The sequence below is a fragment of the Hypanus sabinus genome, chromosome 3, assembly GCF_030144855.1.
Source record: "Hypanus sabinus isolate sHypSab1 chromosome 3, sHypSab1.hap1, whole genome shotgun sequence".
In the NCBI taxonomy this organism is placed as follows: Eukaryota; Metazoa; Chordata; class Chondrichthyes; order Myliobatiformes; family Dasyatidae; genus Hypanus; species Hypanus sabinus.
Window position 1 is genome coordinate 51,071,920 of NC_082708.1, and position 12,457 is coordinate 51,084,376.

At 40.1% G+C, this 12,457-nt stretch overlaps 1 protein-coding gene across 2 annotated transcripts in view; it reads right to left on the reverse strand.

Annotated features, from left to right (window-relative positions):
* Positions 1–12,457, reverse strand: part of LOC132390758 (glutamate receptor 4) — a 232,903-nt gene that overhangs the window by 198,506 nt on the left and 21,940 nt on the right. For both annotated transcript variants that reach the window (XM_059963307.1, XM_059963308.1), the window contains exon 3: positions 9,858–10,097. In XM_059963307.1, coding sequence (XP_059819290.1) covers positions 9,858–10,097 — 240 coding nt within the window. The remainder of the gene's footprint in view (positions 1–9,857; positions 10,098–12,457) is intronic.

Sequence of the window (12,457 nt, forward strand, 5' to 3'; positions counted from 1 at the left end):
ATAAGTCCTGCCTCTCAAGATCTTCTCCATCAACTTAGCAACCACTGAAGTATGACTCACTGGTCTAAAATTTCCTGGGCTAACTCTACTCCCTTTCTTGAATAATGGAACAACATCCGCAACCCTCCAATCCTATGGATCTTCTTCCAACTCCACTGATGATGCAAAGATCATTGCCAGAGGCTCAGCAATCTCCTCCCTCGCCTCCCACAGTAGCCTGGGGTACTTCTCTCCAGTCCAATGACTTATCCAACTTGATGCTTTCCAAAAACTCTTTCTTAATATCTATATGCTCAAGCTTTTCAGTCCACTGCAAGTCATCCCTACAATCACCAAGATCCTTTTCCGTAAGAATACTGAAGCAAAGTATTCATTAAGTACCTCTGCTATCTCCTCCGGTTCCATACATACTTTTCCACAGTCACACTTGATTGGTCCCATTTTCTCATGTCTTATCCTCTCGCTCTTCACATATTTGTAGATATGGGGTTTTCCTTAATCCTGTCCACCAAGGCCTTCTCATGGGCCCTTCTGGCTCTCCTAATTTCTTTCTTAAGTTCCTTCCTGCTAGCCTTATAATTTTCTAGATCCCTATCATTACCTAGTTTTTTTGAACCTTTCATAAACTCTTCTTTTCTTCTTGATTAGATTTCCAACAGCCTTTGTACACCACTGTTCCTGTACCCTACCATATTTTCCCTGTCTCATTGGATCGTAACTGTGCAGAATTCCACACGAATATCCCCTAAGCATTTGCCACATTCCTTCCGTACATTTCCTGAGAACATCTGTTCCTGATTTATGCTTCCCAAGTTCCTGTCTGATAGCCTCATATTTCCCCTTACTCCATTTAAATGCTTTCTGAATTTGTCTGTTCCTATCCCTCTCCAATGCAATGGTAAAGGTGATAGCATTGTGATCACTATCTCCAAAATGTTCTTCCACTGTGAGATCTGACACCTGACCAGGTTCATTTCCCAATACCAGATCAAGTACAGTCTCTCCCCTTGTAGGCTTACCTACATATTGAGTGAAGAAACCTCCTCTATGTCCCTGTTACTATTGGGTGGTCTATAGAAACACCCAGTAGGTGTATTGACCCCTTCTTGTTTTTAACTTCCACCCACAGAGACTCAGTAGACAACCCCTCCATGACTGCCTCCTTTTCTGCAGCCATGACACTATCTCTGATTAGCAGTGCCATGCCCCCACCTCTTTTGCCTCCCTCTCTGTCCTTTCTGAAAAATCTAAACCCTGGCACTCTAAGTAACCTTTCCTGCCCCTGAGCCATCCAAGTCTCTGTAATGGCCATACCATCAGTGCTCCAAGTACTCCAAAAATCAGCTAGCATTCGCCCCATATCCTGGCTTCCTGGCCTCCATGCCACATTCTTTGGTCGCATCCCCGTGGAAGGTCCTCAGAGAAGGCAAAGTGCCAGACTGGCTGATCAGCCTGAATTCAGAGCCCTGAATATTGCCAAACTTCAGCCACTGTCACAGGGATTTACCACTTCACTACCCTCTTTCTGTACATTTCATGGATTCATCCCTTAAATCAATTCTCTCAACTAACGAACATAATATGATTATCCTTACATAGTTTGAAATAATTGATTATATTAGAACATATTCTCTGCAATAACTCAAATAATTCTATTTCTCAGTCTTTCTTTGCAATTTAGTTTCTCTGTGCCAGTCAATGTTGTAATTTCACCTCTAAAGCCTCACTCTCCTTCAGAAATCACAGAGCTCAATATAATTCATGGTATTTTGAATTGTTATTATCCTTTATCTTGGCTCTTACCTTTCATATGTAGGATTCTGTTAAAACCTAGAATTTTGTTAACTTTAATTGCATCCTTACTGAAGGCCAGTTACACTCTCCATTCTATAGTGCAATCTTACAAAGCACTTTATTGACTGCTGGTTGTGTTAAATCTGGAGAAATCAAAAAGTTAATTGGGAGAAAATACATTTTCGGGAAAAATTTAAAATACCATAACTGGCTAAACAATGATGGAAGCTTCCAGAGATCATGGAGTATATTAAATAAAATAAAATTTGCATTTATAAACAAATTAGTTGATCTCAAAAATCTAAAACATAATGCAGCCAATGTTTCGAAGTGTGGCACCTAGAAAATGCTACTGCACTTGGAAAAATGGGAGGACTTCAGTGGAAGGTCCTCTGTATTGGCAGAATTGCAGATGGAGACAAGAGGGCATAAGGGAGTTAGAAAATACCAGCTAGTTAAGTGGTGTTGCACTACAACCTGGCGCTCAACATCTGTAAGTCTCAAGAGCTGATTGTGGACTTCAGAAAGGGCAAGATGAGGGAACACAAACCAGTCCTCAGAGGGAGAGAGTGGGCTATTTCAAGTTCCTAGGTGTCAATATCTCTGAGAATCTAACCCGGACCCAACCTATTGATGCAGCTATAAAGGTAGTAAGATTGTGGCTACATTTCATTCAGACTTTGAGGAAATTTGGTTTGAAGAACTTCTCCAGATGTATCATGGAGAGCACTCAGACAGGCTGCATCACTGTCTGGTATGGGTGGGTGGGGGGGGGTGGGGGGCTACTGCGCAAAATCCAAAGAAGCTGCAGAAAGTTGTAAAATTAGCCAGTTGCATCATGGGTACTAGCCTCCATAGTATCCAAGACATCTTCAAGGAGCAGTGCCTCAGAAAGGCAGCATCCATTATTAAGGATTCCCCACCCCCACACAGAACATGCCCTCTTCTCATTTTTACCATCAGGGAGGACGTACAGAAGACTGAGGTCACACAATGATTCAAGAACAGCTTCTTCCCCTCTGCCACCTGATTTCTAAACGGACAATGAACCCATGAACACTACCTCACTTATTTCCTGTTTTTGCACTATTTTTAATTTAATTATTTAATATACATGAATATCTGACTGTAATTCAATTACTTTTTTCTATATTTATCATATATTGCATTGTACCGTTGCCGCTATGTTAACAAATTTCACAACATATGTCCGTGATATTAAGCCTGATTCATACTTGAGACAAGGACATTACACAAAACTTGTTGCTGGCCGAAGGAATTACTCTATCTGCCATTACAGTATTCACATCTGTGTCAATCAGTCCACAAATCCAATGCTTACCCTATTCAATGCACTGTACCTACTGCGAGTTCATCTCCAGTTTCCCAGGGTTTGGAAAAATGTGTTGCTTTCGTGCAATGCTCTGCTTGGGGGAACTCAAGCTCAGTTCTAAGCTGTGCAAATCTTATCTCTGGGGTTTTGCTTGACCCCAGAAGAGTAGCTAGTGTGAAGCTGGATTTAAAATGTTCTTAGGTCATTAATTGAACCAACAAGGATGTCCGTTGAGCAGTGCAATGTGGCAAGGCAACAACTCTTCCAGTGGTTAATTGGCAATAAAAATGCAATTGGCATCTGAATGTCAGGAAGCAAAAGCTCAGCAAAGCAGAGCTGCAAGTATAATTTCTTCCAGACAGTCCCACGTTATCCCAAGCAGCTGATTATCTCAGTTTGGTACTTTTAATACTAATTGAACTTAGGCCTACATAAAATGTTTTGCATCAGCTACATCAAGCTAGTTTATAATTATTGTCCATTTTTCAACAAGCCAAATACTACCTCACTGGGCACACCCTCTACAAAGCCTGGCAATTGTGTTATTGCTTTTGCTTCAGTCGCTCAGTGATGACAAGAATATGGTCATAGAATCGTAAGTGACTAACTGACTGAAAAAAGTAAAATAATTTGTCAGCTTGTTCCAATAGAAAGGTTGTTCTACTACAGACTCACACCCCAGTAACTCAGCTGTGTTAAATTGAGATCAAGGTATCTGAAGACATAAGGCAATGTCTATAGTAATACCAACTTCTGCGAAACTAGCGCATCTGTCCATGGTCACCTTCCATTTCAGCACGGGAAGATGATAAAACATCACTTCAGGTTAACATTCAGAGGCTACTGGGCAACGTGCAGTAGCACCAATGGTGCTCCATTATCAATTTGACATCAGTTGTGAAAGATTTGGGCTGTAAGCAACACAGATACAGGGGTGAGGCCAGTTTCGTCAAGTCTTACCCAGACAGCAATGGGATAATTAGAGCCCAGGAGACCATGTTTAGTAAAACTGGCCTAACACAGGCAATTCTCCTTAACCTGAAGAGGGAGGGGATTAGAGAGTGAGCTGTGAAGCAGTTAGTGTTGGAGAGGAGGTTGAGAGTGTGGAGGATGACTGGGTTGAGCAGCAATGTGCTGAAGACAAGGCAGCAATTTACAGTCTTGGGGGGGGGAGAGAGAGAATTATAGGAAAAAAGGCAATATACTTTGCTTGGAGGGATAAGATCATGTGGGGTTTGAAGGAGAGTCATCAGTTGGGGTGGTAGAGCCAGTTGGACAGATGGTTGTGAAGGATGGGGGTTTGGGTCGGTGGGGTAGGTGAAGGACAGACAGAGGACAATGGCAAAGAGGAGAGCAGACAGTGATCACTAACTCTTCTCGCAGCTGCCTGTGGGAGCTTGATCTAATGTTGAAACTGGTCACACCCCAGTGTACCCACCCTGGCCCAGTGCTGTTCTCACAGCCCAACTCTTTCACAAATGATTTCAAATTGAGCAAATACCTTTGGTATAACTGTACATTGCCCAGAAGCATCTGAGAGTTTGTGCAATAAATACACAGGACACCTGTAGCTAACTTATGGAAATACACACACAGTGAAGTAGCTGATTATACTTTAACAAAATCCACAATGGCACAGTGCTGTGTGTCAGAGGGAGTAAGTCACTGGGACTGAAACTAAACGTCGGGGAGATATGATGGCAGAGTGTCAAGAGGTTGCTCAGTACCATGCTCAGCAACAGTTGGACACGGCTCAAGTTAAGTTATAATTGTGGTGAAGCCAGGGCTGCCTATTTGCTGCCAACGGAGAGAGGTTTTACCTCCATTCCTACTAACAATGCCACTTTTCAAAATCTTGCCAAGGCAATTACATTCTTCTTCTGTTAGTTCAAGTGTGAGCTTTCACAGCAGAGTTACAGTTGCCCTAAACACATCACAACACCAAGTATCAGTGTATCCCATGAGCTCCAGCAAGCATCTACTTCCCCTGGCTATCACAACCCGGACTGGCTGATTAAATATGACATTACATGCATGTGTACCTGATTACTACATTTCCTAATGTTTGATAGGAGCTCCTCACCTCTTGCAGTCCTGGGCTCCTGAGCTAATTGTTTGTTTGTTACATGTCGAGTACTCTATCCAAATTCCAAAATCCGAAAGCCTCCGAGATCTTTTTGAGCGCTGAAGTGACGTCACAATTTGAAAATTCCACAAGGTGCTGAGAAGGTTCCCAGACGATTTGCAGGTCTCCTGAGGAATGACCTCACACACGAAATGAACAGAAGTTAATGAAAAATAGAAAAGCACTGCATCAGGGGGAAATTAAGATCTTGATCGTGTATCGAGAGAATGGATTCATCAGTGATGGAGTGAACATATGCCGCAAAGGTGTACCGATCATGAAACAAGCAAAGATCCATCACAACAGACTGAAAATTGAAGGTAATTGTGAACATTCAGCAGGCTGGTTGCAGAAATTTGAGAAGAGGCATGGCATTAAATTTTTAAAGGTTTGAAACTGAAGGAGACTGCTAATCATGAGGCAGCAGAGAAATTCATTGATAAGTTTGCAAAAATGTTGCAGATGAAAATCTAACACCAGAACAAGTTCACAACGCTGACTGTCTTTATACCTTCCCTAAAACCTAAAAAAGTGAAATACAAATGCACTGTACTATAACCATCTAATCAAAACATGGCATCGCAGGTGGAGACTGAAAGCCTGCCATTGTTTGTTGTTTGTTCACAGCTGATTCAGGTATTCATTCTCCAAAGCTGCCGAGCTGCTTTTGTTACCCTCCACACATTCTATTTCCATTATATTACTGGCATGTTATAATTTTTACTGTTGAATACATACACGAGATGAACATGAGAGAGACAAAGACTGCTTACCAGTAGCACATAAATTCAGAGTCAGAAATGATGGCGATTCCCAAGCTATCTCATTATATATTCCAAAATCTGAAAAAATTCTAAATCTGAAATACTTCCTGCACCAAGCATTTCAGATAAGGAGTACTCAGTCTATATAATCAAAACTAGCTGGGTCAGTACAGTTCAGAAATTTTGTAATAAATGCTGAAGAGAGGACATGTTATCTCTCTCAGATCAATGGGAACCAATCTAATTACCTTGTCCGCTCCTGCGAATGCAATGTTTGGCTACCTGAAGACCCAAAGCATGAAAAAAATATTCTCTCTCTACTACATTTCACAAAGTCACCACAAAATCAGAGGCATTTCACTTCTTTAGCTGGGCTATTTTTGGAGATGTTCCAGAATTCAATTAAAGCATTATCCCTGTTAAGATTTTAATTCACTCTCACCTTGAACTATTCTTAACTTTGCAAACTTGATTGCTTTCACAGCTTCTTTAAACAGTACATTGCAGGAAAGCAATTCAAATAGTTTTAGATGAGCATTTCTAGGACCTCGACTCAAAAAATGCAAAAAACAACAACAAATACTATGTCCTGAATAAGTGAAAAATACAAATGGCTCCTTCTCATGTGTAAACAACTTCATACCAGTATTGGAGAATGAGCAAAAGGATTCTGTCTCGCATCCTGACCAACATTTATCTCTCAAAGAACTCCACAAAACCTCAACCCTGCTTGCAGGAATTTGCTTCACATTAAAACAGTGAAAAAGTATTCATTGGTTTAATTGCCTTTGGGCAGGTTGAAATGATGAAAGGTGATACATGAATAAAAGACTTGTGATTCATTTCAAATGGGAGAAAAAGCAGTGAATTCTATAACAGGTGTTAGTCCACTCCACCAAGTTACCAATCAGGCAGTAAATACATCTATCCCTTCATCTGTCCGAGGTGAATACTTAAGACCAGAAAACAAATCATAACAGTTATGCTTACTAAACACATCCGATGTTGTATTAGATGCACAAAGATAGGTCATTGTTAGAAGCTTAACTTCAATGACTTTAGGCTGCTTTTTTTCCCCAATTACTGGCCTCTTTGAATTAACATAGAACACTACATGCCAAATCTCCTCACTGCTCTTGATATGCTACTATCCAAACCAACTACACTTAGCAAGAGTCAGGAACTATTGAAAGCCGCAAGTGAGTTTCAATTCTGTTTCAGTTGGGATGAACTCTGAATGATGATTTTCATCTATTTGCCAGCCAAAGAAAAGGCTGAAAGTCACAGCACTGGACTCACCACCACGGTCTCACTGCCACCATTTTGATGGAGACCTTCAAAGGGCTTTCCAGATTCATGCCAGAAAGAGAGAAGGAGTTGCTTAGCCTTTGAAATCTGACAGGATTTCACATCAAAAGGCAGTTTTGATGTGATAGTAGTATTTGTTGTGTGGCCAAATCAGCAGCCCTGTAGACTGCTCCAAAAGAGGAAAGTTTAAATTTTTACCAGCTGATTGGCATCAGATCAGGGAGTGTGGTGCTAACCCCCAATCCCTTCTCTTGGGAATATTCCCCAACTTCCTATTTGCATCTACTGTGACCCACCCTGTATTCCATCTATCTTCAACCCCCATCCCAGCGGCAAGTTGCTTGAAGTGCATTTTGTCAGCAGAGTGGAAATTGGTCTAAGTCTTCAACTAATTCTGTTGGCTGAGCCTATACGACAACGAACTTACCTGATGGAAATCTTTCATTTTAAAATCGATCCCAAGCTTTGGTATTGTAGATACATCACTGTCAACAAAATTAATTGTTTCAAATGGATAACAAACCACTAATTGATGGTCAATATCGGATGTACACAGAAATGTGAGTGTTCAAGAACAGTTACTACCGCTCAACCATCAGGCTTTTGAATGAAAGAGGATAATTGCACCCCTAACCAATGATCTCACTTTAAGGACTGTTTATCTTGTTATTTCATGCTCTCGTTATTTATAGCTGCATTTCAAGTTTGTCGTCTTCTATGCTCTTCCTCTTTCGTTGATCCTGTTTACAGTTACTGTTTTACAGATTTGCTGAGTCTGCCTGCAGGAAAAATAATCTCAGGGTTGTATGTGGTGACATGTATGTAACCTGATAATAAATTTTACTTTGAACTTTTAACTCAAGGTTACAGAAGAAGGACTGAAGCCTCCTCAAAATTGAAAGCTAAGTGTTGTGGGAGCCCGTATAGAACAGCAAGCACAGAGGCAATGGTGTAAGGGAAATTAAGATCTGGGTAGCAGAGCATCTGATAAATACTCATGAAAAGTGGGAAGATGTGCCCAGAAGTACTGGAACAGTTAAGTCGAGAAGTTATCAAAAAAGTTAACACTGATTTGAATCGCAGAATTCTGATGCTGAAGGTAACAAGACTTATCATTCAGTCTCATCATCACACCAGATAAAATAGATACATAAATCATGATGCCAATGTTACCACCAAAAAGAGACTGAAATACAGAAATTAGGAAGAATAATTCATTGTCTGGGCAGGTTAATACTTTGTAAGTGAGGGGTCCCATTTAAGCAACAGTGACTTAAGCAGCACACATTTTCCTAGTTGTTTAATTTTCACACTTTACATAGGTGCTTGATTAGATCAGTTCATCATAGACCATACGCGAAGCTTCAGGTCAGAGATGTCAAGCTCCCATTTCATACTGCAGTCAGAGACATTCCCGTTCACACACAACAGTGCTTTGCAGAAAATCCCAAAATCAATTGCAATACCCATGTGCCAACAGTTAAAAATATGTGTTAGTTCAAACATCTGGATGCATCAACGATTACTTCAATGTCATAACTGATGGACTGGATGTTGTTTGGAACATAGAACTGGAATTAAAACAGCAATAGCTGGCAACACACAAACAGAACAAACATGAGATGTGGCCATTTTTGTTTAGGATATGAAGCACCAGTACACCACAAACACATTAATTGTGCTGTTTCCTTTCTTCTGAAAAAAAAAAGACAGGCTATGCCATTAACTGGTGCCAATAATTTGCCTGCCAATTTTCCCATAATCAGAAAATAAGCGCTATTTTATGCTGGTTTATCCTCCTGCTCCAAGGAAAAGGCATCTTCGTTGTTGGCATATGAAAATGATCAACAGTTACTTTTAGAGAGCAGAAGAAATATTGGTAAGAAATGCAGACTTTGTTCTCATGATCATCAACAGGAAAGCTACAGATGTGTTACTGCCAGCTCACATCTCAGACTGACTTAAGACCAGCAGGTGGCACTGCCATCATGCAATATGTATTAGCATCAGGCGCACGGACAAATCATTTCACTCATTAAGGAGAATGGCAATTGGTTAGGAAATATTTCTGAAAAAAATAGATTTGCCAACTTAACATTTAAAAACAAGGAAGTAAAGTAGTTCACAAGAAGCATAAAAGAGGACTAAACTTTACAGAATCCATTCCTGCACGAGAGATGAAACCAGATTTTTAGCCGAAAGCTGAATTTTTGCTTGGCAACATTGAATTAGACAGACCACCATTTCATTACCTAGACATTTCAACAGAACCTAAACCACTCAAATAGTTTGGCAATTCTTTATAAGATAGAGAATTGTCGATTTAATATTTATTAACAGCAAATCAAATCTCAAAATTCAAGTCTTGATCCCATTATAAGGCTGACCAATCCTGCTCTTCCCTTAAGCATTTTGTCTGGAATGAGCATATTGACTAACCCAAGCAATCTACGAAAATACTGATAATATTGAATAAAAGACCCACGATAAAAGCAAAAGACACACAACTGAGTGGAATTGTATTCAAACTTACCTCGATCAGTGTCATACAAGAAGACAAATTTAGTCCACTCGTAGTGGTCAAGCAGGCTAAGTAATGCCCCTCTCAAAGATGGCCGCAACTGGAGCACGAACTGGCTCTCACCCTCCGTCGGGAAACTTGGTGTGATCAAAGATATGTGTAGCGCCCCACAGAACGATGTCAGCGTGTGCACAGATCTCTTATCGTACATGCCAAAGATGGCAAACACCCCCCTGGAGTACTGAGAACAGACTGCAAAGAGAATAATAATAAATTACCATTCTAATCACTTTTAAAATGCATATTATCATTTTAGGCCATGTTTAGTGGTAATTATACACATCCAGTAATCAGTTTTCTGAAAACTAGATAGATAATAATCAGATACATTTACAACTCTATGTTCTAAGTTCAATTTGTTTAGAATTAGTTGCAGACATCTGACAAATGCATTTTATGTATTTGCAAAATTCTTGTTCTTCCACTTTGTGATTTGCTTTCTTTATTAGTAAGGATAAAGAATTATCTGCAACCTGATTTTAAGGTGAAAACATACACTTTATTTCCAATCTAGTCAAAGGAAAATACATCAGTTTTCTCCAACTTTTAACCCTTTCTTGGAAGCTGATGATTATTCTGGTATTCAGTCCCAAAGTGCCAAATCCCAATGGCACCCAGCCTGAGGAACTTCCCACCTTACGCGAGTTCAGCAGAGTATGTGCCAACTGGCTATTCTTAGCATTGCAGATAAACGTTTCAAACCCAAGAGCTACACACCAACTCTTCATCAGCCGGGAGCAATAACTTCACTGACTTAATGGTGTGAGCACCATCGGCACACAGCAGATCTCTCCTGTGCTGCATGGCTGTCAAACTGATCACAACATAAAAATCATAACATTACCATGGAGACAGTTCAGATTAAAATTCACATTTCTTTTGCTATTGATGTATTATTTATGCTTTTCTAAACTTGATCACTACATTGGAATTCTACTCCAACTCAAACCTTGGATCACAGGACTAACTGTGACATCAATTAATATTTACGAAATGAGGGGAGAATTTCAGTTTGGATATCGTTAGCTTTAAACGATTGAGTCATTGTCATTTTGATACACCTGAAGCTGGACTCAAGCACTGCAGAGGAGAACAGACAAAGATGGGTGAATACTGTGAAAGTTTGTGTAAAAGGGACATTTTGGAATCAGGTATTTTCAACTTTCTTTTAAATTTCCCATTTTTATTTATGAGATCAATGCACCAGTGTGCAGTTAAACTAACAATAAGAAGCACTTGGCTGCTGACTTTCTCCACTACAAAGCATTTAGTAAAGTCTATTGTCAGGAAATGTAAAGGAGGCTTGATGCAAAAGCCGAGCAGCAGAGATGATTTTGCTGTAAATGATAACTTTAATAATAGACTACAAAATAACAAGCCATGAGAGGCCACAAAACAAGGAAGAACAGAAACTAAACACAACAGGCAACAAAGCAAATTTTAAGCAGAGAGCACAAAGACTAGGAGCAACTGACTGAGGCCGGCTGGTTCGATGATGAACAAGGACTGTGGATGAGAACTGGGGTTGCAGGTGATGAGTTTGGAATGAGTGGCAAGTGAATCCTATGAGCTGGGTGAAGACTGGGAAGAGTCTGCACATGCAGGCCTGACACCATTCAACATCCATTTAACAGAACATTAAAAAAAAATACATTAAAGAAACTAATTGTATTATCCAAAATTTTGGATATCTTCTTGACCAAATGAAAATACAGTAGCATGTGTTTCCCCTAAAGTGCGTCAAAAGGGGTCACCCCATCTTTGTCCAGTTCAATCAGGCCAGATCAAATCGGCAGCCATGTTATATTTTCACCCAGTTAATTTTAATGGAGATTATTATTGTGTGACTTGTATTAGACTGCCAATATCTAGAGGCTGTTGAACCTGCAGAATTCATTGCCACAGATGGCTGCGGAGACCAGGACATTGGGTATAATTAAAGTGGAACTTGAGAGCTTCTTGATTAGTAAGGGCATCAAAGATTATGGGGAGAAACAAGAGAATGGGGTTGAGAGGGATGAGAAATCAGCCACGTTGTTATGGGCCGAATGGCTTAATTCTGCTCCTATGTCTTCTGGTTTTATTCATTTTGCAGTTTCTCATGAATGAAGATGACCTCCAATAACCTTGTCCCAAGAAGAATATCAATGCGGGCTGTTTATCTTCTTCACACCAGAAGGCCTGTTTAAGTCTGATTGCCAAAGTGGCAGCAATGGACAGCCACTGGACACTCATCACTCATTGCATGTCACACCCAACCAATCAAATTTGCAATCCCTACAAAGCCAGAAACACCTAGCAGGTGGCTCTTGGATCCGAAAAGTGGAGTTTCTAGTTGTTGAAAAACAACTATACAATTAAAGCACCAGCTAGTGCCCAAAGACAATTATAAATGTCTAATTTAGTAGTAATTTTCACAACATACTTTTAAAAGGGTTTAATATAGAGGGTCCATAAATCAGTCATAACCTCTTATCAACCCAGCAGGACTGCATGTGGATTACAATTAAAATAGATAATGACTAAATTCTTAGCAAGCATGCTGCAAAGTA